This window comes from Vulpes lagopus, chromosome 23 (genome assembly GCF_018345385.1).
Source record: "Vulpes lagopus strain Blue_001 chromosome 23, ASM1834538v1, whole genome shotgun sequence".
Taxonomy (NCBI): Eukaryota; Metazoa; Chordata; class Mammalia; order Carnivora; family Canidae; genus Vulpes; species Vulpes lagopus.
Genome location: NC_054846.1, coordinates 51563011 through 51590405, shown reverse-complemented (window position 1 = coordinate 51590405; position 27395 = coordinate 51563011). Strand labels below are relative to the sequence as shown.

Sequence of the window (27395 nt, the reverse complement as noted above, 5' to 3'; positions counted from 1 at the left end):
CTCAAGGGATGCCTGACAGCACGGGTCACAACGGGACTCGTCTGTCCTATTGTTATTAAAATAGGGCAGGATTGAACGAGACATGGAACAGGCATGTTTTATATCCTGACACTGGACAGATCTGATGAGTGTTGGCCAGAGGGAGGGAGGGAAGCAGACGGGCCGACAGGCAGACAGGCAGACAGACAGACAGACAGCGGTGTGGAATAGTGAGGATAGGAAAGTTCCTAAGAAAATATATCCTAGCCTAAAAAAAAATTGGATATATGTGTCAGTCTCATGGGGAGCTCAAGCCCAGCTCCTTAGACATCCTGTCAGTGGCCCCCCTTCAGCTTTGCCTGACAAGAAACCAAGATGTTTGTTGGACACAAAGAACGTTTGGTTCTTTTGGTTCCCAAAGAACGCGAGATGCAAGGAAATGCCAGTAACTGGACATCACGGTGGAGCTTCGTCGTAGGAACCATAGGAGTCTTGTGACACAAACGTGCAGCAAAATAAGATTAGGCAACCCTCCCACTGAGGAGAGTGCCATAGAGGGATTCCAGGGAACAAAGAACTCCCTGGAGTCCAGGGGAGCCACAGTCCGACTTCATATCCAGGATCACTGCGGGCAGCACCACCTGACTCCCCAGCACAGGAACCTGACGTGCTACCCTTGATGCTTTTTCTAGTCGGCCAGAACCCTGCATTCAGCCCCCCGGCTCGCGTCCATTTCACACGACCAGTATTTCTAGTTCTGTCTCCTCCTTCTTGCCCCACTCTTAGTGTCCTAGCTCAGGCCTTCTCCATCCTCCCTAGACCAGAGCTGTCCTCCCTGCCTCCAGTCTTAGTCCCTTCCAAACCATCCTCTACCAGGGCCACAGGAATGATCACGATGAAGCCAAATCTAATGTTCTCTCTGCCTCCCTTACAACCTTGCCATGCCTCCTTATCACCTGCGGCATAAAGTTCACGTTCATTACCTCACACGAGGCGCTCATGACCTGTCTTTGTGTATTTCTCTTGCTTCCTTCTTCATCTTGTAGAAGGTATTCCAGCCACACCAAATGTCTTCCCACCTTTGAGGGGATCAGCATGCCTCAGCATGCTTGCACATGCCTCTGCCTCTGGCCAGGGATCCCTTTCCATGCACGCCATCATCCCCTCTGTGCCTGGTCAGCTCCTACTCTTGACTTCGGTCAAGTCCCTCAGATTCCAACCTCATCCTACATGCATTTGTTCATTGACTGTCTCCCCTACTGGGATGTGAGCTCCATGAGCAAGGTGTATCTCAGCATCTAGAAAAGTACCTAGTACATAGGAAATTCTTAATTATTTGTTGACTGCAATTACTTAAAGCACATTTATCTCAAATAAAAGACCCCACCCAGTTTGGCGCAGGTGTTACCTCCTCTAAGAAGTCCTCTGGGGTCCCTCCAATGTCAAATCTTATTTTCTGTGCCCCTGCTTCCCTCTGCCACAGTAGTCATTGCCCTGCAATGCAGTTTTTATCTACCTGTCTTCTGTGAGGGCTGCTCAGGACGGAGGTTGACTTCTCATCTCCAAGTCCGTAGCATCTGGCTCAGAGCCTGACACAGCAGGGAATAAATATTGAATAAAGGAACACAGTCGGGGCAGCCCTGGTGGCTCAGCGGTTTAGAGCCGCCTTCAGCCCAGGGCATGATCCTGGAGACCTGGGATCGAGTCCCACATCAGGCTCCCTGCGTGGAGTCTGCTTTTCCCTCTACCTGTGTCTCCGCCATTCTCTCTCTCTCTCTCTCTCTCTCTCTCTCTGTGTGTGTGTGTGTGTCTCTCATGAATAAATACATAAAATTCATTTAAAAAAAAAGGAACACAATCATTTTAAGACAGTTAAGATAATAATTATATCATGATCATAATTCCCAGAAACCTCAGGCCTTGCAGTTGGACAGACCTGAGTTTGAGTCTTAACCTCCAACTGTTAGTTGAGCAGTGTTAGACACGGGACTTCTCTGAACTCGGTTTACTAACCTGGAACATGGGAATAATAAAATCTGCCCTTTTTGTGCATAATAAATAGCACAGTGCCTGGAAGATAGTAAATGATCCTAAATGTGAGTTCCACCCCCTGAGTTTCAAGTTCAAGACAACAGTAAAAAGAAAATAACACAAGGGCAGGAAAGAAAATCATAAAACATTAGAGCCAGTGGGGCCCTAAAGAGTAGAATTTAAGGGATGGGATCATTTCTATTTTGCTTAAGATGGAACAAAAATGTCCCCAAATGAGGATTAAATGTAAAGAGGTAGCCGAGAATAAGGTGTTATAGTGGAGTTTGACTGTAGTGTAGCCATCCCTTGGAGAAACCGTGGAAGAAGCCGAACTCCTGATGATACAAACAGGGACGATGAAGCCCAGGGCGGGATGAGTGACTTAGCCCAGGTCGTCCGGCAGTTTGGTAAAAGCTGACATTCAAATATGGGTCTCTTGACTCCCAAGATATTGCTCATTTTATTAATCCATGTAAGCGCTTCAAATTCCGGGCCAAATCAGAATGAAGACACAAGGAACAAGGGAGTGGCCTTCTTTAAAGACCATATCCTGTCCCTTTAGTGAGCCTCTTCAATTCTAAGCTGGTTTCAATTATTACTTTTGCTTTCCAGCCTAAAGACTGGCCTGAGATTCTCAGCCGCTGAATAGCCCACCTTTCTGTTTGTAGTCGCTTCTAGGCCCATTTTAGCAGAGGAGGAGCCATTCTTCTCCTTACACAGTCATCCAGCCCAAATGTCTATAGTGCCTGGACTGGGAGCAGCTTAAGGCGGGACCATGCCTGTTGTGTTTAGCCCCCCAGTGTAGCCTATAAATCTATTACCTGGTTCAACACATAGGAGGTGCTTGATAAGCATCTGTTGAATGAATAACAAATAATGAATGACAACCTGCCCAGTGTGGTCTGAAGTTCAAAAATCCCCCAAGGCCATCTTGTCCAGACTCAGGCACATTATTCCTAAGGTCGGATCTGCATCCGTTCTAGCCCAGCCAGCTTCCAGCTTGATTTCTCTTCCAGATACCCAATCAGAGTGATGGGTACTGCCGCATGCCTGAGAAGGCCTGCTCTGACCTGGGTGGCCAGAAACGGTAGCCTTTTCTCCTAGGATGGGGCAGAGAGAGAGAGTGAGGACCAGATCAGAACTAGAGACCATTTCAGCTCACCCTCTAGCCAATTTTACAGAGAAAACTGTAGGAAACCTGCAAGACCTTACCCCTGAAAATCCAGATAATTCTAAAAACAATTTCTTCATCTCTCACTCTCTCTCTCTGTGCGTTTCTCTGTCCCTCTTTTTCTCTCTCCCACTTTATCCTGTTTTTTGGTTCATTGTCTTTTTCTTGCTTCTGTGATAGGCCTAACGTGTGTTAAATGGCTCTGGAAACAAATCTGAATGTGACACACCCTTGTCCTTGAGGAGCTCGTGCTTTGTTGGAAACGACAAATTCATACATAGTAATAATAATAATAGAGAGTTACCACCTGCCTGCACTGTGCTAGGGGCTCAGGATCCATGATTTCTGATCCACACGAGAGTCCTTCGAGATAGGTAGCATTATCCGTCTCAGAGATGAGAAAACTGAGGCACAGAGATGTTAACGCAGCTTGCCCTAAACATGTAGGAGCCAATATTAAAATCCATGCTTTAAAAAAAAAAAAAAATCCATGCTTTTGGGACTCTAAACCCCACATCTAAACAGATGCAGGATGGGATGCAGTGTCAGGGGACAGGCTTAGACTAGCTTATGCAAGGCCCTGAATGCCACATTTAAAAGTTTAGATCTTACCCTACAGGTGACAGGGAATTGGTGTAAGGTTTTAAGTCAGGAAGCGACAAGGTTAGCAATTATGAGAACATTGCTCTCAGTGCAAAGGGAGGGAAACTGAAGTCAAGAAGACCAATTAGGCTGAAGCAATAGTTCAGATAAGAGAGAGGATCTGAAGTAAGGGGATGGATGGTAGAGCGAGAGGAGGAAGGCCACGTCCACGACACGTTTAGGAGGCAAAATAAGCAGCATGCGGCCCTGTACGGGTATCTCCTGACCCTGAGAGGCAGCAAATAATGTCAGTAAAAAAAGACTGGGGTTGGACGTGTCTGGATCCAAATCCGGTGAACGCACCTGCTGCTGTGCAGAAGGCCCTGGGGGTCAGGTGGGGGAGGTGGGGGTTGAGCACCCTGCAAGGTGCCCAGCACCCAGCCAGAGCTGCATTGCCCACCCATGGGCAGCACCTTCATCCCCTGCCCTTTGGCACCTGGAAGAGTTGTGGACGCACGCCGGAGGCTGGATAATGACCCCAAACTCGTCTAGATCCTAACCCCTGGATCCCATCAGTGTCGCCTATGTGGAGATGAGGCCTCTGTAGATGGGATTGCCACGGCTCTTGAGGCAGGAGCTCAAGGGCTCTTGGGTTCCAGGGCTGGGCCCCGCACGCAGCCTTCTAGGAGGGAGCCGGAGCACTGGGGGGTTCCCCCTCTTGATCTCAATTCAGGTCTAGACTGCAGGGTTGTGAGTTCTAGCCCTGCCCTGGGCTTGGAGCCTACACAGAAGCGGGTGGCGGGGGGGAGCAGGGGAGGTTGGCCGCACACAGAAGGAGGGGGACGCAGTGTGGGGGGAGGCGGACCCCAGAGTGGCGGCGTCAGAAACCCAAGAAAGCGGGGAGAGGCCTCCACGGGGAGGGGGGCCCCCGACGCCCTGTCTGTGCCCCAGTGAGACAGACTTCAGGTTTCTGGGCCCAGACCTGCAGGACGATAGATGCATGTTGTTTTAAGCTCCCGAGATGGGGGGGCTCTGCAGCTGCAGATGAGCTGGGAGCCTGGGGACACGGCAGCCCCGGGGCCTGGGTGTGAGCCCACCTCCCCTCCTGGACTCCCACCTTCCACGTGGCATCTCGGTGCCAGGGGAGCCCTGCCTGTCCCCCTGTGTCCTGGCTCCGTCCCAGGCCTCCCGCTGTCGCTGTCGCTGTCTCCCTGGGTCCCCGCGCCATCTCCTGGACGCCTGCCTTGCTCTGCTTGTGTTGGTCTTTCTGTCCCACCTGCTGTTTCTCCTTCTGCCCCTGCCCCCCGTGGCTGCACTGCTCGCTCGTTCTCTCCCTCTGCTGTTGCCTCCTACTCTGTCTCTTGTCCTCGCTCCCTTTCCCTCCACTTTTCAGGGTCCAGTCGCTCTCAGCCCCTGAGATGATCTTCCTTCCTGATCTTTCTGTTGCATCCTGACGGTTCCTCTTATGTCTTCCGGGCCCCTGGCATCTTTCCCTCTGGGTCTCCGGCCCTGCTGTCTCCCTGTGTCGTCCTCCGTCACGTCCTCCCTTGCGTCCTCCCTCCCTGTCACTCTCTCTGCCGTGATCTCCACAGCCCCCACACTGCACTTCAGAGATGGAGCCTGTGTGGCCGCGCACCTGTCCCACCGCGGGGACGGCTGCAGGGGGCAGGGACAAGAGCTATTTCCCTGTTGCCTTGTTCTTCAGGCTTCACCTGGAGGCTCCCGACAGGTCCCCCTTAACGTTCCAGCGGCGCCGTCGTCTTTCCCCCCTTTTTTTTTTAATTTTTATTTATTTATGATAGTCACACAGAGAGAGACAGAGAGAGAGGCAGAGACACAGGCAGAGGGAGAAGCAGGCTCCACGCAGGGAGCCTGATGTGGGATTTGATCCCGGGTCTCCAGGATCACGCCCTAGGCCAAAGGCAGGCGCCAAACCGCTGCGCCACCCAGGGATCCCCGTCTTTCCCCTTTAATGATGATCCTCCGCTGCTGGCAGAGGCAGGAGTACGAGCACACAAAGACTTCCAGGCTGCGGTTTTGGAACAGGGAACAAGTGGGAGTTACATTTTCTTTTTTGGAAGCAGGATGAGAGCAGGGAAAGATCCCCATGAGGACCGGGGCTGCGTTTTCTCCCTGCGTCCCGGCTCCCAGAACGGCATCTGGCAGGTCAAAGACAATAAATAGACAAATGAACGAGTGAACGAATGAATGAGCTGGTGGGCTTCCATCCTTGATGTGCCGGTTCTTGAGGTGCCTCCCTGGACCAGTCCCTGGCAGGTTGACATCTGCGGTGGGGGATGGGGGGGTGGGGGGGATCCGAGCTGCCCGCAGCACAGGGCATGAGGAGAGAGGGAGGGAGACGTGGCACAGGATGGGGCTGGACTTGGCCTCAGGGCAGGCCGGGGCCTCTGGTGGTTCTGGAAGAGCCACCGGCAGGGAGCAGCATGGAGCTGGCTGCAGGGACGGAGCAGGATGGAGAGGGCAGGGCTCAGGCCGCAGGAGGACGCGTGTGATGGGTGCCACCCGGGCCTGCTCAGGGAGGTGGGAGGACCCTCCCCGGGCAGCTGCCGCATGCCAACAAGGGGGTGCCTCCCGAGGTTAACTGTGAGCTCCAGTAGTGGGATTGGGCTGGACTCGGCGAGAGCCAACAGTGGCATGGCCGGACAGGGCTTGCGTCTCAGAGAAGGGGGATCCCCGTGGTGGGCACCCGCCGGCTCCTTCACCCCTGCAGGCACAGCTAACCCCCACCTTCCCCCCAGGCCTCCCAGGCCGCTCTACTTGGGCCGCAAGGCGCCCCTGACTCTTTATGCCTGAGCCTGAGCACTTAGCACTTTCACTTTCTGGCATCGGCGGGAACTTGCAGATGTGTTTGTTACATGAACGGTTTGTCTCCCAAACTCCAAAAGAAGCTCCAGGACGACAGGGATCTTTGGGGGTCTCGTTTGCCGTGTATCCCAGGGGCCTCAAGCTACTTGGCGCATAGTAGGTTCTCAGGAAACATTCCTTGAACGAAACAATGGGAATGGGATTTTTCATGAGCTTATAGCCTTGAACACACAATGTTAATGCTGGAAAGGACGTGAGAGACTATACTTCTTTACCTACAGAGAAACTAGGCCCAGAGAAGGGAAATGGCCAAGGTCACACGGAAGCTACTGATTGAAACCAGGTTGGTCTCTGGAATCCCCACGTAGGTGCTCATTTAGCGCACCTCGGATCCCAGGAGGCAGGAGAACGGAGGGTCCCACAGTCACTGCCCCTCGCCGGGAGGCCTTAAACACTCACAACTGGGCCTTCTCTGGGAGCAGGAGCAAGGGGTGGGGAGCTGGGCACAGTGGGATGCACCGGACAGTCGGCAGGGCCTGCAGCGTGACTACTCTCAAAGGGCTGGTTGTCAGGAAACCATCTCCATGACCTGATTCTTTCCCCGGTTCTGATTCAGGACCTAGACGCTTAGTGTCTCATCAGCATTGCCAGCTCAAAGTGAACTCCTGGTCTGTCCCCTGAACCTGTGCCACCAGCCCCAGCTTCTGCACCGCCCCCATCGGGGCATTCCATCCACCCAGCTGCCCAGGGTACAGGCATGGGAGCTGCCCTCACGCCTTCCTCCCCTCAGGCCCCACTGCCAAACTGCCAGTTCCTCCACAAGGCGTATCTTCCCATCTCTGCCCCCTCCGTCCTGATCCAGACCTCCCCCACCTGCCCCAGCCCCATCTCTCACCTGGACCACTGCAGGAGTCTCCTGGCCCATCTGCCTGCTTCAACTCTTGCTTCCTTATTTTTAGCACAGCAGTGACCTTTTAAAATTATAAATCAGACTGTCTCATTTTCCTGCTTAAAATTCTTCAGCTTGCCATTCACTCAGAAAACCCAGACTCCTTCAGGTGACCCAGAATAAGGCTTCATGTGATCTCGCCCTTGCCTGCCCCTCCACGCCACCCTCCTTCAGACCCTGTCTCCCACCCAAGGACCCTTCCCACTGCCCTTCCTTCTTCATAGATGCTGCGCTCTTTTGTCCACTCTCAGTTCACACGTCCCCTCCTCAGGGAAGCCGGCCCACACCCCCGATCAGAGGCCTTGTTGTGAAGCACCCCATCACCCTCTCTTCCAGACCCTGTGCATTGTCATCCTACACTAGTACAATCACAATTACATATTTATGTGGGTTTTTATTCCTTTGTTATCTATCTCCACTTCTAGACTTAAGAACCACTGTCTTGATTGTATTTTTTTTTTTTTATTTTGTCGTTGTTGTTGTTGTTTATTTACCACAGTAACCCTGAGCCTTCCAGAGGGCCGGAACATAGCAGATGATCAATAAATATATATTGAGTCGACAAATGATAGATACAACCATAGATACATCAAATATTTTTTATTGCCTGCAGAATACAGGTTTAAATTCCTTAATTGGGCATTCAAAGCTGATCTGTCTGCAGCCTCAGCTTTCACCCTACCCCGAGGTTGCCTGGGCTCACGGGGCCCCTCTCTGTCTTATTTATGGACCAGGGTCATGTGTCCTGGCTGTACTCCGGGCTTCCCTGACGCCAGCCTCTCCCTCCCCCTTGTGAGTGGTCCTTGGCCTTCCCGTCTTTGTTACATACCCACTTCCATGAAGCCTTTCACAATTCCCGCAGCTGGATTTCAATCTCCTACGTGTCCACAGAGTCTAGTGTTTGCACGTATGATCACACTCAATGGAGGAGAAACCGTAGGCACAGACGCTCTGGCTCCCAGGCCACCTCCATCACTTTCAGGCCACAGGATTCCAGGTCATTTGTGCACGTTTTCCTTTTTACAGTTTCCTTTTCTGCAAAGTATGTGTAGAGTAGTACTTGGACCTTGCAGGGCTGTGGTGGGGACTGGTGAGAGTAGCTACACCGCACGGTTCGTAGGGGAAGCTCTGGAGTGAGTTTTGTGAAGGTGACCACGCATCAGGCTGCCTGGTGACGTGGTTACTCAGGACGCAGTGGTTTCCCGTCTACACTGTCAGCTGTACTTGTCTAATTTCTCTGTCTCTTCCCCCAGTCCTTGTCACTGTGCCTCCCACTATACAGGGGGGAAGAGCCCAGTGAATGTTTCAATGAATGAATGGATGAGAGTGAACAGCACGTGCCCAAGCCCTCTTTACCTGTTAAAGGGTCCCAGGAAGTACCAGAGCTACCGACACTCACCCTTTACCTCAATGGCTCTGAGCAAAGGTGGCCAAGTCTGTCTGGGTCTCACACAATTCCAGCCAAGCTCCCCTGCTTCTCTGACTCGGGGGTCCTGACCCCCGCCCCCTGCTGTCTGTTCCTCCATCTGTGAGACCCAGAGCAGTGAGCCACATACGTCTGTGAGGAAATGACATTTCCAGCCTATAGGCCATTCGGAGACTGTTGGCGGCAGTGCAAAGCGGGGAGCTCTCACCACAGCCCTCTCTCATTGGAAGGGGTTCCAGCCGTTCATTGCCTTCTCTGCCTGCACCCCAAGTCCTTGTCCAAAGACACCTAGTTTAAGTGAAAATATTCAATCAGGCTCTCCCGTCTTGACTCAGACACCCCCACCCCGTAGCCAGTAGCCTGGGGCAAAGCTCCAGGGTTTGAGGAACCCCTGACATGGTCGGAGAGGGGAAGAGGGTGTCCCAGACAACCCCCACCTTTAAAACACCCTCTTTCAGCAGAGCCATCAGCACCTCACAGCCGGACGTTTTGTTGGAGCGGCCCGACTCGGCCCGACGACCAGGATTTCTGGAGGGTGGCTGCGGGCCCCGGGAGGATAGGCTCAGGCTCCCCACTCTTGCATTTGCTTTGTCAGCACCCCCGTGGCAGCCGGCACCTCGGCACGAGCCCAGGGACGGGGTTATGACCCACATTTCGCAGGTGCAGGCCCGTGCCTTGTCGGGGCCGAAGCTGGGGCGGGCCTGCCCAGTGGGGCCAGCTTGGACCTGGCTGATGCCGCTGCCAGCTGCCTGTGGGCTGGCGGGACACTCCCGCCCCGTCGGGCCTCCGCGCAGCACGGCGGCCACAGGTTGCTCCACTGCTTGCGAGGCGGCCCCCAGCCCGGGAATGCCAGCAAGCAAGGGCCAAGTGACAACCCCTTGGCCCACCTGGCCTCCCAAGCCCCACGGTATCGTGACAACCACTGCGGCCGTCCTTGGCATTGCTGGAGAGTCACAAGCCTGCCCAGATCCAGAGCGAGGAGGCACAGACCACACGTCCCGGTGGAAGGAGGGTCGGGGTCAGATCATAGAATCCCATGTGAGGTGGAGATACTGGTGCCGACATTTTTGGAAAATGCAGCGTGCCAGACACAGAATGTGACAGGGCCAGGATCTGCATTAGAGAGATCTGATCTGATCTGGCCCTTGTAGCCAGGCCGCAGCGCGCCCTCCTTTCCTCTGCGGCCCTGCAGCTCTGGGCCCCACACACAGGGCGATTTGGCCCCCCCGGCCGACTGGGGCCCAGCTAGGTTAGAGCAGCAGACGAGGGCCTGCCGGTCACAAGCCATGCCGACGCCGGCTTGGGAACTTTTTAAAGAAGAGGACAGAGAAGGTCGGTCACATCCAGAGGAGGAAAGCAGGTGGCGGCCCCACAGCCCGGTGAGCCTGCAGCGCGTCGCACTGTCATAAACAACTTGTCTGGTGTTTTTCCTCCTCCCACCAGGCACTGGCCTGGGATGACTCAGCCCTTGACAGAAAAGGTGCCTTCGAGCTGGGAAACAGCCCAGGCTGGGGGACCATTCACTGCTCCCGAGTCAGACTTTCCCGAATTGGAGTCCTGGCTCGCCCGCTGCCAGTTAGACAGCCTCGGAGAAGCTCCTCGACCTCCCAGAGCACAAAGGGAGACTAACATGCCCTCCTCACTGGATTGTTTCAAATGTCTGTGGAAGCAAAGTACCAGTGTTGGGCCAGGAACATAGGAGGTGCTTCGTGGATGCCAGTTTTCATGTCCTAGGCCATGTCCAACCCCAGCTCGGGGACTTCTTGAAGACTGCGGTGAAAACTCACCCGACCATTCCACAAACACTAGTCCAGCTCCATGCCCCTGGATGGAGAGGTGGCTGACGCATATCCAGTGACGTGACAGTTAAACTGAGGTGCCCGGAGACTGAGAAGTCAGCCCCATAAGACACATGGAGGGAGGGAAAGTGGCCTGGAAAGACAGAAGGGTGTAGGAAAAGGCTGGAAAGCGAAAGAAGTTCAGTTGCTGGAGTGTGAAGGCCAAGGGGGGGTGGAGGTGGGGGAGCATAAGCACAAAACTAAGAAAACAAGTAGAAGCCCAAACATAAAGGACCTGGTCAATCAAGTTCCAAAGTTTGAACTTTAAGGCAACTGGGAGCCCCTTGGGAATTGAACTCGGTTGGATGCAGTGGTTAGCTCTGCACTTTATAGCCTCCCTCTGATTACGTCATAGGAAATGGAGTAGAGGCAGGGAAGCCTGTGGGGGGGAGACCCATTAGGAGAGCATGATAGTAATCCAGGGGAAAGGAGATGCTGGCCTTCTCTAGCGGGACAGCAGGGGACTGGAGGGAGGTGGGCAAACTCTTAGAAGAGATAAGTGCTTTAAATGAAGTCAATTTAGAAGTCTCATGGTAGCTTGGGGCCAGACCACCAATCACAGCCCTGGGGAGAGCGGTACCGTAGAAGGCTTTGCTGAAGGGATATTACCTAATTGGAGAGTTGATGAGCAAAAAAATAGCCAAGGGAGGTGGGGAGGCACTTCAGGCAGAGGAAATAGCTCGTGTGACGGCCCAGAGATATAAACTATAATGCACAGAGCAGGTACTCTGAGTTGTTGAAGAGATGACTGGTCTACCAATTCATACTAGAATGGTAATGGTTGATACAGAATTGGCCCTGTTTCCTTCCCTAGAGAGTTTGTACTTTAACAGGTCATGAACTTTGCCCTCAGGATTCATTATTGGTAGATTTCAAGGTGGAACAAGGACACTGTTGAGGGTGAGAGGGTTTGACCATTGCCCCCCGAGGTTACCAAAGTACATGACTGATCCCTAAAGGTCAAACAGAGCCTGGTCTACACACAACAAAGGGTCTCTTGCCCTTGGGTCTCACTTATCGGCCTCCACCCTGAGCCACCTGAAGCCAGACCGTGGAAGCTCAGTGATTCCCAAAGGGACGCAGTATATTCTAGAAGCTTCGAATGAACACAGCTTTGAGGTGAGAGCACCTAGACCCACATCCTGGCTCCTCTCCTTCCTGGTCCTGTGACCTTGGGCAAATTATTTAACCTCTTCACACCCCAATTTGCTCATCTGTAAAATGAGGAAAAAGTAGTATCTAAAATTTTAGAAAAATCAGAAAAGGTCCTACAGAAAGCATAGAAGGCTGAGCGGCGTCCCTGCGTCTGTCACTGCTGTTATTATCACCAGCACTTTTCACTCTGTCCCAGTTGCCTTCCAAGTTGTTCCTTGACGCTCACACTTGCAGATATGAAGCTGGGAAGGAATGTGGCAAGAACGTTTTTGGATTATTATCGGCTGAACCCCCTGGTGGAGAAAGTGGCGATCCCGGTGCCGAGGCTGCGGTGAGTGACACAGCAGAGCTGTGCAGCTTGGGTCCTGCTTCCCTGGCTTTGCCTTCCGGGGCAGCTTCCCTCGGCTTCGTCTGGCCTCGGTTTCCCATCCAAGGGGAACCCCGTCCTGTCCCAGACCGAAGAGCCCCACCGTGTGCTTTCTGACTACTAACACCGTGGCAGCGTCAGACAGCGCCGGGCGGTCACATTCTGGGTCTAGCGTGGGAGTCCACGGGGGCGAGCAGTGCTGGGGACCGAGCACAGTCATTGTTCTAAGTTAGTCTGGGTGTCTCCATATGCTGCCTCAGCTGGTGGCTCATCCACCAGGATTCCTGTTTCATCTGGGCCCACGAGGCCTCCGATCCCTGTGTTTTCCCAGCTGTGATGCGGGGATGATGGCACCCACCTACAAAGTTACCGTGAGATGGGTGCTAAAGCACCCTGCACCCGGGTAGGCATGCACGCATCCCCTTGTGAACGTGATAGTCCCATTCCCTCAAGACGAGGGTTTGGGGCTGGGGGGGACACACCCCTAAGAGATCATGTCACCTCTTCTGCTGGAGTCAACGTTTTGGGCCGCCAAATAGAGTAGGTCAGGGATGCCCAGCCTTTCAGAGGGCTAGACCCAGCCCGGAGCACCGGGCATTCCCAGGCCTCTTGGAAGGAAGCCCAGTGAACATTTGCACAGGGACACCCAATGGCGTCTGAAATGTGCTGGCCCTGCCCTACCTGTGGGCCGCATGTCCTGCTCTCTAGTGATCCAGCCTCCCTAAAGGACACAATGATGTCCAGCTTACTCCTCGTGTCAGGCCAGTCTTCCCCCCAGACCTTGCCCCTCACCTTGCCCGTGTGCTTGGCTGCCCCAGGGCCTTTGCACTAATGCACCTGCCTCCATACCCTGTTACTAACAAAAACAATATTTTTTTAAGATTTTATTATTTATTCATGAGAGACACACACAGAGAGAGAGAGAGAGAGAAGAGGCAGAAACACACAGGCAGAGGGAGAAGCAGGCTCCATGCAGGGAGCCCGATGTGGGACTCGATCCCAGAACTCCAGGATCACGCCCTGAGCCTAAGGCAGATGTTCAACAGCTGAGCCACCCAGGCATCCCAACAAAAACAATATTAATCACTGTTATTAATTGAGCCAAGTACTTTTTGTACATGATCTTATTTATTCCTCATGGATAGTAGACTCCCCAGATCACAAATGAGGAAAAGGAAGCCCAGAAAAGTGAAGACAATTGCCTGAGGTCAAAGAGATTTTGGCAGGAACAGGAATAAAAAGATTATTTTATTCCAAAACTAGACTGAAGTCCGACTAAGCTCCACCATGAGCAAGAAGCCTTGCTCACTATCGGCCGTGGGTTCAAACTCGGTCTCAGGCTCATGCTAACCGTGGGATCTCAGGCAGGTCTCCGGGCCTCTTGAAACCCTTCTCTACCTACCTATAAAGTGGATGTAATAACTGAAATCTCTACAGAAGGTTTTGAAGATTAAAGACAAGCTTGGCATAGTGCCTGGCAGTCAGTAGGTGCTCAATAAATGTTTCCATGTCCTCTGGTTTCTGGGTTGCAATCCCAGATTTCCAGCCAGCTCGTCATCAGGGCCTGGGGCAAGTCCCTGCACTTCTCTGGTTGGGCTGGGTGATCTCTCGGAGCCACGTTCCCCTGCTGGGAGTCCCACGTCTCCACAGAGTCTACAAAACAGTGTACTCTGACTCATAAATGCTGTCTCAGGTTGTTCACCCATCACCCGGGGTCTTTGTACCCACCCTCATTCCTGGTGGATTAAAAACCCCTTCACGAGGATCATGTCCGGATCTCCTCTGTGCTCCCACAGGCCTAGACTATGTGCTTGCCTGCCTTCCTTCTGTCCTTCCTTCGGTCCCTCCTTCCCTCCTTCCTCCACTTAGGAAAACCAGCACTTAAGCCAGGCCCCTGGGGGGAGAGAGGGGCTGGAATGAGTAATGATTAGGGCCTGACCCTGCCTTTGAGGAGCTCACCTCTAGAGGAAAGTGCTCAGTTCATTCTTAGAAGTCATTCTTGATTGGCTGAAGCTTTTAAAAATTTAAAGCTTTAGAACACTCAGAAGAATTCTTAGAATCTCATTTACAAGTTAATTGGGAGATTGTCTCTTTCAGGTCCTTTGTCAGCCTGAATACAATTATCTTGATCCTTTAGACTTTTTCCTGGCTTGTTGCACCATCGGTGGAGGGGTGCCACACTCAGGGAGCCTAGCAATTGTGCAGCCCCCTCTTCCTGATAAGATGAGGAAGTCGAGGCCCAGGGAGCACCGGCACTGGCCACAGCCAGAGCCCAGGCCCCACGATCCCCAGCCTGCTTCTCTCTGGGTGACTTAGCAGAGTTCCTCCAGATGGGGAGGAGGCGGGAACCTGAGCCAGGGGGAGAAGATGCGGGGAGCTGTCTCTCAGGGCCCTGGTGGCAACTGCTCCTGGGACCTCATGGCTCTAAGCTCCGGAGCCTCTGTAGAAAAGAGCTGGAGAGCTCATCTGTCAAAGTGCGCGGCCTTGAGGACCTGACGTACACGCCCCCACCCTTAAATTAAGACAAACAAGCAAACTCCCTCTCCATGCCCACCCCTCTGTCTCACCAAACCACAAATATCACTTAGCTCTCAGTCGGTCAGCAACTCTTGAAAAATGAATTCCCAGGAGGCTACAAGGCTCCAATTGAGGTCTTGAATACGTCCCCTTTGTTTGTGTTATTTTCCCTCCAAGCATCAAATAACATAAGTGAAAGAGTAGGTCTGGTTTTAAAGGAAAATTACATGTTGTGTCTCAAAATTAATCTTTGTTTTCTCTCATCTCTGTGGGTAATTATAACATGTCAGCCTCCACGCAGGTGCTGGCGGAGCCTGTCGGGTGCCGGGCTGCCCTTCAGAGAGGGCCCCTGGGGAGGGCCAAGAGCATAGGCCCAGGGACGGGGCCCTGATGACCACAGCTGGGGCCCCGCACTTATCTGGACCACAGTGACGTAGCTGCAGGGCTGAAGTTCAAAAGGTCCCACCAAGGTAGAGGAAAATTAGGAAAAAGTGAACAGGCCAGGTGAGCCCCTGTGGGGAGAGCAGGAGCGTGGACGGTGGGCAGGCCTCTGAGTGTGAGGTGGGCTCAGGCCCAGCGACGGGCTGGGAGGGCGGCTCTGGGGCAGGGTTTTGGTGTGTGTGTAGGAGGATGGGAATGATCAGCTACTCAACACACTGGAGCCCACCGCGTGCCGGGCCGTGCGCTGGGTGCTGGGGGACACGGAGAGCCCCTGCCCACCGGAAGCCCAGATTGCAGAGGAGAAAGAGGCATGTACACACGCAACGACGACCAACAATACCAACCAGTGTATGAAAGTGCTCAGCTGCATATCAGATTATTCTCTCTCTCTCTCTCTCTCTCTAAAACCTTCTGTGGCTCCCCGTTACCTTCAGGGTAATGTTCCAGTTCCTCTTCTTGCTATTCAAAGCTCTGGTCTATGCGCTGCACCTCCTTTCCAGCCTCCCAGCAGACCCCTCCCCTATGAGCACCGTCTCCACCCCATCTGCTTTCTACCACCTGACACCTCATGCTTCAGAATGAACAGGTCAGCTATTTTCACGCCTCCATGTCTTTGTTCATCGCTTTTTGTCTTCCTGGAATGTTCTCCCATTTTGTCTCTAGATGATGAATTCCTACGTATTTTTCAAAGCCCGGTCTAAACATCACGCCTCTGCTTCACGGTCTGTGTTCTCCACCGGGGACAGAGCTCCTTCCCCTCTGCTGGAGTCCTGACTGCGTTTTGCACACACCTGTAGCACTGTATGTCCCGTAGAGTATTGTCCTGGCACGTCTGCACCTCTGGCTTCTCCACTAGACAGGTTGCTCCTTAAGGAGCTACCTTGGTTCACTCTGGATCTTTCGTGCATGATGCACAGCCCAGCAGGGGGTAAATCCTCACTAAGCACCAAATACGAATTATAGAATCGTAGAAATGAAGAAGCTCCTAAGGATTCTTGACTTCAACTCCTTCATGTTTTAGAGAAGTGAGACCCAACCAGAAATTCCCCTCCCACACCATCTGGCCAGCCAGCAGGAGTATCCCAAGGAGGCTTCAGGGAGGAAGTGGGGTTTGAACTTGTTTTTAACAGACCTGTACAACGTAGATGGATGAAATAGAAAAAAGAGGGGGGGTATTCCATGTTGGGGGTAGGTGGAAGGAAGGAAGCAGGGGCCTGAAGAGCCACAGCCCGAGGCATGACATGACCAGGATGCTTAGAGCAATGGAGACGTTAAGGACAAGACCAAAAGTTCCTTCCTATTCATCAGTCACTCCTCTAGCACCTACTCCATGCCAGGCCTGGCATCTCTTTGCTTGGGAATTATAGAGAAAAATCAAATGTGTTAAAGTCACATTCTCATGAGAAAAACTGATAGACAAAGAACTACCTAGAAATCTATTTATGGAAGGCAAGGTACAACGTACTGTGGAAGTCTTTAGGAGAGAGAAGCTTATTTCCTGGGCAGTCTGCTTCCCAAGTGAGCCTGGGAAGGTGGGGGAAGGCGTTGGAGGAAGAGCAGTAGGGGCCCAGACATACAGGATATTTGCCTTCCAGTGCCTTCTCTCTCTTCGCCTCCACCTTCGGTTACAGAGGCTCTTTGCCGGTCAATCCACACTCCACCACCCCAACCACTGCACACCTTCTCCCATGCCACCGTCTACCTCGGGCCGCCCCACCTGGGCTTGTACCTAGGCTTGCCTCTCTAGGGGAAGTACACCCTCCTTTACCCCGCGAACAGACTCCTCTTATTTCCTATGCTCCCTTTGGGGGGCACACCCACTCAATGACATATGAATGGCACCCTGTAATTTGCAATGTTCACCTCCAGCCCCCACTTACCAGAGCCTGTGAGGCGGGAAGGGCATCGGCTCCTGTGTGCTCTCGGCTGTCTCTGGGTCCTGAGGTCTAGACGTATCTCACCCATGCTAGATGGCCTTGCTCTGTGTCTCAAGAGGGTGGAATTTCAGGTAGTGAGGCCTCGGGGGGAGGGAGATATGTTAAGGCAAGGTGTCCCTTTTGTGTGCTGCCACCTGTTACATTTTTTACCTCATTCATGACTCATTGACAACAAAGGAAAATGGGTATCCAAGGTCAGAGCACAATGGGCTACAAGACATTGCTTCTCCAGTCCTAATTCAAAGAGCCCAAGAGAGATTCCACATTTCTGCTGTCACTTTCTTACTCTGCAACTCTTTATCATTTTGCATAGTTAGTTTGTGTAACTGTGTCCTCTACTAAACCATAAGCAGCCTGAGGACAGCGTCAATGTCTGACTCATGTTCATCACGTCCAGAGACCACGGCACCATTCTTAACATCTAGCACCACACCTTTATAAGTTACAGCAGGCGAGGGAAGACACTAAGTGCATTGACTCATATTATTTCATTTAACCTCCCAACATCCCTGTAAGACTGGAATATTTTATCTCCATTTTACAAATAAATCCCAGAAAAGTTAAGTAACTTTCCCAAGATCACACCTCCCCCAGCCAACCTGGGAATTGCTCTAAAGCCTACTCTTTCCCCTAAAAACAAATCCTAGTCCAACACATGAGTGGATGACACATTAGCTATCAGTCAACAACATAACAAACAAGGCCCCATATGAAGGAAAACGCAAAAATGGATAACACCTGGCCCCTGTTCACCAAGATCCCATAGTCTAGTGTGTGAGCCAAACAGACAGAGGGCAATTACTGAAAAGTAGTGTTAAGGGTGTGGCATTGGGTGATGGGTACCCTGACTCAGAGAGGAGCCAGATGTATCTCTGCCTTCCAAGATCACCCAAGCTCGTAGAGGAGACAGACCCGCTGTGAAATGCCAGAGTTAGGCTATTCTGAGGAATATAAGGATGCCTCTGGAGCCCATGATGATTATGAAGAGGCTGGGGTCCCAGGCTCCCCCAGGATATGGATCTTCTGTGCGTCCTTCCCCATCCCATTGTGACTGGGATAGGGTAGGTTAGAATCAAGGTGGAAATGTGGGAGAGTTGGAGCCGTAGTCAGTCAGGTCTTCTCCAGCACCAGCATGATGCAGAGTATCCATCCATCCATCTAGCAGTCATTCACTGAGCCATGATGCCTGCTTTGAACCAGGCCCTGGGCTGGGATCCTGGGCCACGGAGAAGAGGAAGACAAGGCCACTGCTCCTGGGATGTCACAGTTCAGTGGGGGAGATAGACACGCCAGAAATGATTTCAATCCGGTGTGTATATGTGCTGTCTTTCTTCTCTCTTTCTGTTATCTCCCTTTTGCAGGAAAGAAAAGCCCCCTCCCTACAAGTACCCATTCCTGCGGGGCCCAGCCAGCAACCACCCCAACGGCAAAGGGGACAAGAAGAGCTCAGTGAACCACACAGACCCTTCAAACTCTTTTTAAGGACATGGAGCCTGGGGAGGTCTTGTGGAGGCACAAGCATGCATTTTCCACGGGGGCATGAAATTATTCACCCTTCTCTCTAGTTTCCAAGATACAAGGTGTGGGATACGGACTAGGCTGGTGAAAGGGAAGGAAAAAATGAGAAATTTCATCATCAGGTTTCCCTTTTACCAATGGAAAATCAATTGTGGGGCTTCAGCTTAAAGGGTCAGGAACAAGATAGAAGGCTCAAACCAAGCGAGTACAGAGGCTATTTTCACAACACAGAGAATCCTCACAGGACTAGGAAAAGCTACACATCCCTTTTGAGAGGTTTGACACATCTCAGGTCAGTGCTTTTGAAGCCTTTTCGAGTTATGTTGCTACCACCGGTGGTTACCTCTTAGACTAGGTGATGGTTGTTTACGGTTTTAGAAATGCACTGTCTATACCTGCTGATCCAACACAGTGACACATACGACCCAAAGACAAATGTACTGTTGGGAACAATAGGACAGAATTTTTGAAATCACAGTGGTCTGGGGTCACTATGGTCACTGTCACTGTGCCTATGGGCAGTGTGTATTTCCCAATGGCCTGGGTTGTTTCATCGAAACTCTAGCTCCAAAGACAACAAGCATTGGTCACTCATGGTTCAGATCCCCCGATCCTGGTGTCAGGGACCAAACCTGGCCACTGAAGAGGTAGGTATGGATACTCTGGAGTGAGGGAAGGCTGGCTGCCAGGTGAAGGAAATGCAGAAGGTAGGAGAGTGCCCCTCCCCCCAACCGAGGCAGGGGGCTGATAAAACTGCAGCAGTAGCAATTCCCAAGGCAGGGAGCGGAAGCTAAATATTGTGCATTTTTCTAAAGAGTAAAGTGCCTTTGTGTGATGAATGGGTCCCGAGGAGGGTGCTCCCTTCCTGTCTGTGAAGCGGCAGGTTGAATCACTGCGACAGCCTGCTAATTAAAATGACCTCCCGGAAATGAGGATGCAGAGATGGGAGATGGGGAGAGGAAGGGAGGCTCAGGGGAGAGAGGGCCTTTAGCACAAAGCTCCAGTTAAGCATTCTTTGGCTTTGGGGTGGAGATTTTTGAAGTTTGTTGCAAAAATTGAGAGCAAAGCTTATTCTCCCTTTGTTTATTGGTTTTCCGAAATGATAACAAAGAACCCTGTGTTCGCTGGCTACAAATGTTGTGTTGTATATACAGCTTCTCCTCTGGGTTCTTGTTGCCCAGAGGAACACAAATAAAGTGGTTTATGCATCGCTTCTGTTCCTCCGAACATTCTTGGCACCCTTCCCCTTAGGTCTTCCACTCCCCCGGGAACCACCCAGCCAACCCAAATTTGGTGTGACTCGCACTTTGCTCTCAGGGCCTCTGTCATCAGGGATAAGAAAGGACAGTCCAGATTTGACTTTCCAGCAGCTCCTGTGGCAGAGTCCCGGGGTGTTTAGCTGAGTGCAACCAGGTCAACGTGAGCCAAGAGCGTGGCAGGTCTTCCAGAAATGATAGCATCTCTTGAGACAGCATCAACAGAGGCAGACTGCGTAAAACAGGCACAGTGACAGCCCAGCTCTATTTGCCCCGGTCAGACCAGTCCCATAAGGTTGTGACCATATTTAGGCCCCACTCTGTAAAAACTGCATTGATGAATTGGATTGCAGGCCTCACAAGCCCCGTTATGCTACCAGTTTGTTTTATTTTATTATTATTTATTTATTTATTTATTTATTTATTTATTTATTTATTTATTTATTTATTTTGGTACCAGTTTAAAACCAAGAAGTTGAAGCCTGGCCACTCAGGCTTCTAACTCTCCATTCAGACCCCAGCTCTGTCTTTTAATATCCGTGTGATCTTCCTGGTAAGACCGTGATAGTGATACCTGCCTCGTTAGGGTCGTTATGTAGGTGTAACAGACTTAGGTCTGGGAGATGTCAGCAAGGGGACCTGGTAAATGTGAACTGTGTTATTTGGGATGTTACCAACATGGGGAGGTGTCTGCCAATCATTTCCCATTGGAAATGGATGAGGAGACAAGATGTTTATCCCTGAGATGAAAAATAAGACAGAGCAGGGATAGGAACGTGAGATCACAATCTCTAAAAAGTGGAAAGAACATCTTGGACGTTCTTTTCGTCCAAAAGAAACAAACCTGTTTGGTGTTGCCAAAGGTAAGAACCAAATCCAGGGAAGTAGTCTCAATAAGACAGATTTCAGCTCAAAAAAAAAAAAAAAAAAAAAAAAAAACAAGGAAAACTTGCTAGTGAATAGAGTTGCCCGCCATGGGGTGGGCTTCCTGGGGAGACAGTGAGCTCCCCATCACCAGATGTATGCAAACATCCAGAATGAACACCTGTCATGGAGAAAACAGAAGGGGTACCTTCTCTAGGGGGATGCTGGGTGCTCTGTGGCATCACCTCCTGGTCTCTAACTCTGGAGAGAAATGGCATGAGGCAGGCGGTTGCATTCCTGGTGTCAGAGGATGGAGTTTATAGTATAAAACGTATCATTTAATGCTAAACAAAAGACATTAAACGTCTCTGAATTACAGCATATGGACCCTGCTAACATTTAGAATTCCTTAAGAGGGAAAACTGCACAGCTATAAGGTAGACTGTAGGCTGTGTTTGCAATAGGACCACCTGCTCCTTTCTATTGCTGGAACAGAGAAAAAAGGCTACCCGAGAGCCCAGGGGTGCCAGCGGACCTCCCTGTGGCCGTGGCCTGCTCAGAACCCCCTAACTTTCTTGGACCAGGCGGTACCTGTGGTCTCTAGTTAGGAAGGCTTTCAGCAAGGAGATGGGAGGCAGCAGCAATCTGGCAGGTGAACCAGCCGGAAGCTACTAGCCCGCCCAGCCCCAGGAGTGGGCCCTCTAGCCTCTGCGCTTGCCTGCCCACCTTCACCTCTGCACAGAGCCGCAGTGGGGAGCACAGGCTGCCAACCCAGTGTTCTGAGGACAGTGTGATAATGCTGCCAAGAGGAAGAGTGGTGGGGCGAGACATGTTGGGCTTCTACCCGGCTCTCACACACAGCTCCATCTCTGCCTCTTTCGTTCTCCACTGGTCCGGAAGCTCAGAGACAGGCCGAAAGGTCTATTCACCCGTAAACACTATGGTGGGTAAACCAGAGGCCACCCGGATTCTTTGTGCAGAAGCCCACAGCAGAGGGGAGCCCGGGTGGCTCAGTCGGTTGAGCATCTGACTCTTGATTTTTTTTTTTAAGATATTATTTATTTATTCATGAAAGACAGAGAGAGAGAGAGGCAGAGACACAGGCAGAGGGACCACCACCCCCCCACACACCCACACCACCCCCCACCACCACACCACCACACCACCCCACACACACCACCCCACCACACCCACCCACCCCCCACACACACCACACCACCCCACCCCACACCCCACCCACCACCCACCCACACCCCCACCACACACCCACACCCACCACACCACCACCACACCACCCACCCACCAACCCCCACACCCACCACCCACCCCACCCACCCCCACCACCAACCACACCCACAACCCCCCCCCACCACCCCCACCCACCCCCCACCACACCAACCCCACACCCCCCCCACACCAACCCCACCACCCACCCACCCCACCACCACCACCCCACCACCCCACACCCCACACCCCACCCAACCCCACCACCACCCCACACAACACCAAACCACCCCCACCACCACCCCCCCACCCCCAACCCCACCCCACCCACCAACACACCACCCACCCCAACCACCCACCACCCACACCACAACCACCACCCCCCCCCCACCCCACCCAACCACCCCACACCACCACCCCCACCACCCCCACCCCACCCCCACCCACAACCACCACCCCACCACCACCACCCCCCCACCCACCCACCCCCCACCAACACCCCAAACCACCACCCCCACACCACCACACCCCCCCACACCCCCACCACCCCCCCCACCCCCCACACAACCACCACACCCCACACCACAACCACCCACCCCCCCCCACACCACCCCACCCACCCCCACCCACCCCAACCCCCCCACCCCCCACCACACCCACCCCCCCCCCCCCCCACCCCACCCCCACCCCCCACACCACCCACACCACCACCACACCCCCCCAACCACACCCCCCCACCCACCCCACCCACCCACCCCACCCCAACACCCACCCCCACCCACCCCACCCCAACCCCACACCCACCCCCCCCACAACCCCCACCCACCCCACCACAACCCACCCCCACACCCCCCACCACCCACCCCACACCCCACCACCCCCCAACCCCACCCAACCCACCCCACCCACCCACCACACCCCCCCCCAACCCCACCCCACCCCCCACCACCCCACCCCCCCCCCACCACACACCACCCCACACCCCCCCCAACCCCCCACACACCACCACCCACACACCACCCCCCACCCCCACCCCACCCACAACCACCCACCACCAACCACCCACACCCACCACCACCCCACCCCCCACCACCCACCACACCACACCCAACCACCACACCCCCACCACCCCACCAACACCCCAACACCCCAACCCACCCACCCCAACCCCCCCCCCCCCCCACCCCCCACCACCACCCCCCCCACCCCCCCCCACCCCACCCACCCACCCACCACCCACCCACAAACCCCACACCCACCACCCCACACCCCCCAACCCCCACACACCCCCCCCCCACCCCACCCCCACCCCCCCCCCCCCCACACCACCACCCCCACCACCTCCACCACCACCCACCATCGCCACCACCACCACCACCACCACCACCTCCACCACCGCCACCACCACCACCGCCACCACCACCACCACCACCACCACCACCACCACCACCACCACCACCTCCACCACCGCCACCACCACCACTGCCACCATCGCCACCACCACCACTGCCACCATCACCACCATCGCCACCACCACCACTGCTACTTCTGCCACTGCCAATCTACTGCTAGTGCTGCTGCTGCTCTGCCGTCACTGTGTCTACTTAGGCCCCAGCCCTGCACTGGCTGCTTTGTCTTCTGTGGTCTCACATAATCCTCACAACAACCCTCCGAAGTGGAAGTTATTCCCCAAGAAGGAGACAGAAGCTTAGGAGGGAAAGCAATCTGGCCACAGCCACATAGCTCATAACCAGAGAGCCTGGCTGGCACCAGATGCCAGGGCTTGCATTCTTTCCATCGTCCCTCTACCTTTTTGTGTGTGTCGTAAAGCTGACATGAGAGTAAATATTGAATTATATAAAATGCCGGTTTATAAAATCCCCTGGCAGCCCACTGGTTCGTTTTCGTTCCTGTTATGGCCTCTTTTTGCCTCATTCCTCTGAGCCTGGCTCTAGCATTCTCTGCAGCCAGATGTCCCTGCACATCCTCCAGGCTGGAGTCTCTTCCTTTGAAACAACTGCCTGTCTTAACAGGCAGAGCTGGAGCTACCCTCTGACTTGTAACAGCAGGAGAGACATTTTGCCAAGAGGTCAGGCTGGGCTGGTCCAGAGGAGGCCTCGCCCCTCTGTTAACACACCCCTCACCCTATTCCTGCATTTAAAAGTAGATGCTGCTCACCAGCTACCAGGAGTTTTCCTGCTAAATATCCCAAAGACTTCCTCTACCCCCCACCTCAACCCACTTCCCACCCCCGGGATTCAAATTGTGAAGTCAGAAGGATTTAGAGACGAAGCCATTGGAAACTGCTGCCAGCTCAGATGCTGCCTGGCTGCGTGACATTACCCGAATCTCTTGCCCTGTCTTGAGTCATCCCAGAACTTCTACTGGTTTCAGTTTCACACTCTGATATGGGAGCACAGTCCCTTAACCAACCTACTCTTGAGTATTATAAGGATGTGGAGAGGATCAATGGGAAAGTATAGTATTTTGAAAAAAATATTTCCCAGTAGTCTCTCCCCTTCTTCTGAGGAGAGAACACTCATAAAGGTTACTACTTGGTCCTTGCCTTGCCTTGGACCTGGATCGTCCTGTCATTCATTCATCCAACAAAATTTATTAAACATCTTATGTTTGCCAGTCACTTCCCATTCCTCTCTGCTGCCCTGCTTCCTGCCCCTTCCTCCAGGAAGTCGTCCCTGATCTTCCAGCCCTTGTAGACAACTCTGCCCCTGAGACGATAGTTCTAGAGAACTACTGTCTAAACATCTCATTTGGCATAGCAGCTTCGTATTTCACTTTTGTGTGTGTGTGTGCATCAGCTCTATCTTCCCAGCTCAAATTGGCATTGCTCTTGGGGCTGACTCATTGCTCAAGTCCCAGGGCCCCGCATGAGGCCAGGCAGAGAGTAACCCTTCAGGGACAGTTTGCAGTATTGCTGCTGCTGAGAATGGAGGATCCCTTATAGCAGAACATTTCTATAAGGCTGTGCCCTCCCTCCCCTGCTTCCCCCTCCAGAAGTTCATAAATAAGGGCCACCACCCCCAACACTTCTGGGCAACGTGGAGCAAACCCAGCTTGCAGGCCCATGTAAGAGACTATCAGACTTTAAAGCTAAAAGGATGTTTCCCATCCATGGGAAAGAGAAAAAGAAAGGAGAGAGATGGGAGGAGACTGGGAGAGGTGAAAGAGAGAAGTTGGTTATGTAGGATTTGACTGCATGTGCGTGTGCATGTACTAGCACATTTGCACCGTGTGTGCCTTTTATGAGTAACTTTTTCATATCAGGGTGTGAAAACACTTGATTCTTCATAGTTGTGAATGTTTGTGTGTGTGCTTTACTGAGTATAAGTGACATATCATTGCAGATTCTAAGCACGTTTGTACATCGACTTCTACTCAGAGGCCCTGGGTTAAGTTTCTGTTTGAAATTCTATCTAATGTCTCAACATCCCATTCATATTAATGGGATGCCCAGCCTCCCTGGGATAGTGCTCAACAGAGTATCAAGGCTACCTCTCCTTCCCAACCCCAGTGAAGGCTGGTGCAGATCCCAGCCAGGCCTGAGGTGGGAAGCTTGCAAGAGCCCGTTTCCGGACGGTCAGCAGGTGAGCTCAGGTGTAGGTCTCTTTTCTGTATCTCAGCCTCGGTGTTCCTGTTTTTCTCTTTCTCCTTCTTCAGGCCAGCCTCGACTAAAGATAAAACAAAACAACCCTGGTGTGATGTGATGTGATGAAGGGAGAGGCTGCTTCCTTAAGCCCCCAGCACCTTTCCAAATTGCTCCCTAAGAGCTGAACGTCATGGCTCCAGGATGCTCATTTCTGTTCGGTTTTAGAAGCACTTGCTAAGGCCCTGCTCTAAGCCAAGCTGAATACTAGACAGCAGTCGGAATGAAGGGTACACAGCTGTGAAGTAAATCCTTCATTGCTCTGGCCCACAAAGCAGCTCCAGGGGCTGGGCACTTTGACTTTGTGGAAGTGCAAAAACACAGGATGGGGATTTTTCAACATTAAGCCTTGTTCATCATGCATGCCTAAATTCATCCTTTAGTAAGTTTAACATTTGTTCATTCATTCATTCATTCATTCACCCTTAGGCTGGCCAAGTGATTTGTTAGGAAGAGTGTCAACCCAGAAGCCTGGACTCAAGCCCAAGTCAGCTGCTGTCATCTTCTCCCCTCTGAGCCTCAATTTTATGTACAGAATGGAATTGAATAATGATTGCTCTTTTCTAGTACGAACGTATTCACAGGAATACTTTCAGGAACATCAGGGGTAATGGCTGCAGTGGGGAGGACACATGAATATCCTCTGCATCCTTTCATTCTGCAACTATACAATACAGGAGGGAAAGAAGGCAAGGGACAGGGACTTGGAAATGATCCATTTGATAGAGCCAGGACTAGAAGCAATAACATCTAATCCCAGTCCACTAGCATTTACATAACTTTAGAAAAGTCACTCACCCTCTCTCTAAGTCTTGGTTTGCCCATCTATAAAATAATCCTGTTGAGGTAGGTGATCCCTGAGGAGCTTTGCCATTTGGGGGTTCTAGGAACTCCCCCTCCGATCCAGTTGCCTACCCTGAAAGATAGTCTCATAGTGACCTTGAAAAGCACATCAGGGGATGCCTGGGTGGCTCAGCGGTTGAGCATCTGCCTTTGGCCCAGGGTGTGATCCTGGAGCCCCAGGATCGAGTCCCACATTGGGCTCCCTGCATGGAGCCTGCTTCTCCCTCTGCCTATGTCTCTGCCTCTCTGTGTCTCTCATGAATAAATGAATAAAATCTTAAAAAAAAAGAAAAGAAAAAGAAAAGGACGTCAGGTTGCTAGACCCTAATGCTATAGGCAGCACGTCTACAGAGTATACTTTGGTACTTGGTTCAGTGGTGTGGTGGTGATGCCGGCCTCCCAAAGATTCTCTCTGTCCTCAGACCTGATGCCGAACCAGATACATCTGGAGAGATGAGACCAGAGGGTCACCCAGCGAGCCTTGCGTATAGAAGATGCAGTGCTGCGGACCTAATTAACATCACTGTGTAATGGACCCCGTGGAGCATGCTTGAGCTGCCAGAGTAAATAAAGCAGTGCTTTATCTTAAGCCATGTTTAACAGTGAGTAACAAATAGATTTGTGCATTATTTACTACACTACACTACACAGACCCCCCATGGTTGCCCTAGACCCCATGAAAAGGCACACTCTGCTTTCAAGGGTGTGCTTTATAAATTGTTTCCCAAGCAGCTAGAGAATTGGGACACTGACTGGGTGTTGTAATAGACTTGTGTGGAGCCGGGGCATAAGACTCTATGGTGTCTG

At 52.5% G+C, this 27395-nt stretch overlaps 1 protein-coding gene across 2 annotated transcripts in view; it reads left to right on the top strand.

The window, feature by feature from the left end:
- AGBL4 (AGBL carboxypeptidase 4) overlaps positions 1–27132 on the top strand; it is a 1348432-nt gene extending 1321300 nt beyond the window's left edge. The window contains exons 12-13 of one of the 2 annotated variants that reach the window (XM_041739178.1): positions 12192–12288; positions 27011–27132. In XM_041739178.1, coding sequence (XP_041595112.1) covers positions 12192–12288; positions 27011–27119 — 206 coding nt within the window. In that variant the 3' untranslated portion in view covers positions 27120–27132. Of the gene's footprint in view, positions 1–12191; positions 12289–18580; positions 19939–27010 lie in introns of those variants that run through there. The other variant, XM_041739177.1, reaches the window with a different exon arrangement.
- Positions 27133–27395: the final 263 nt, after the last annotated feature.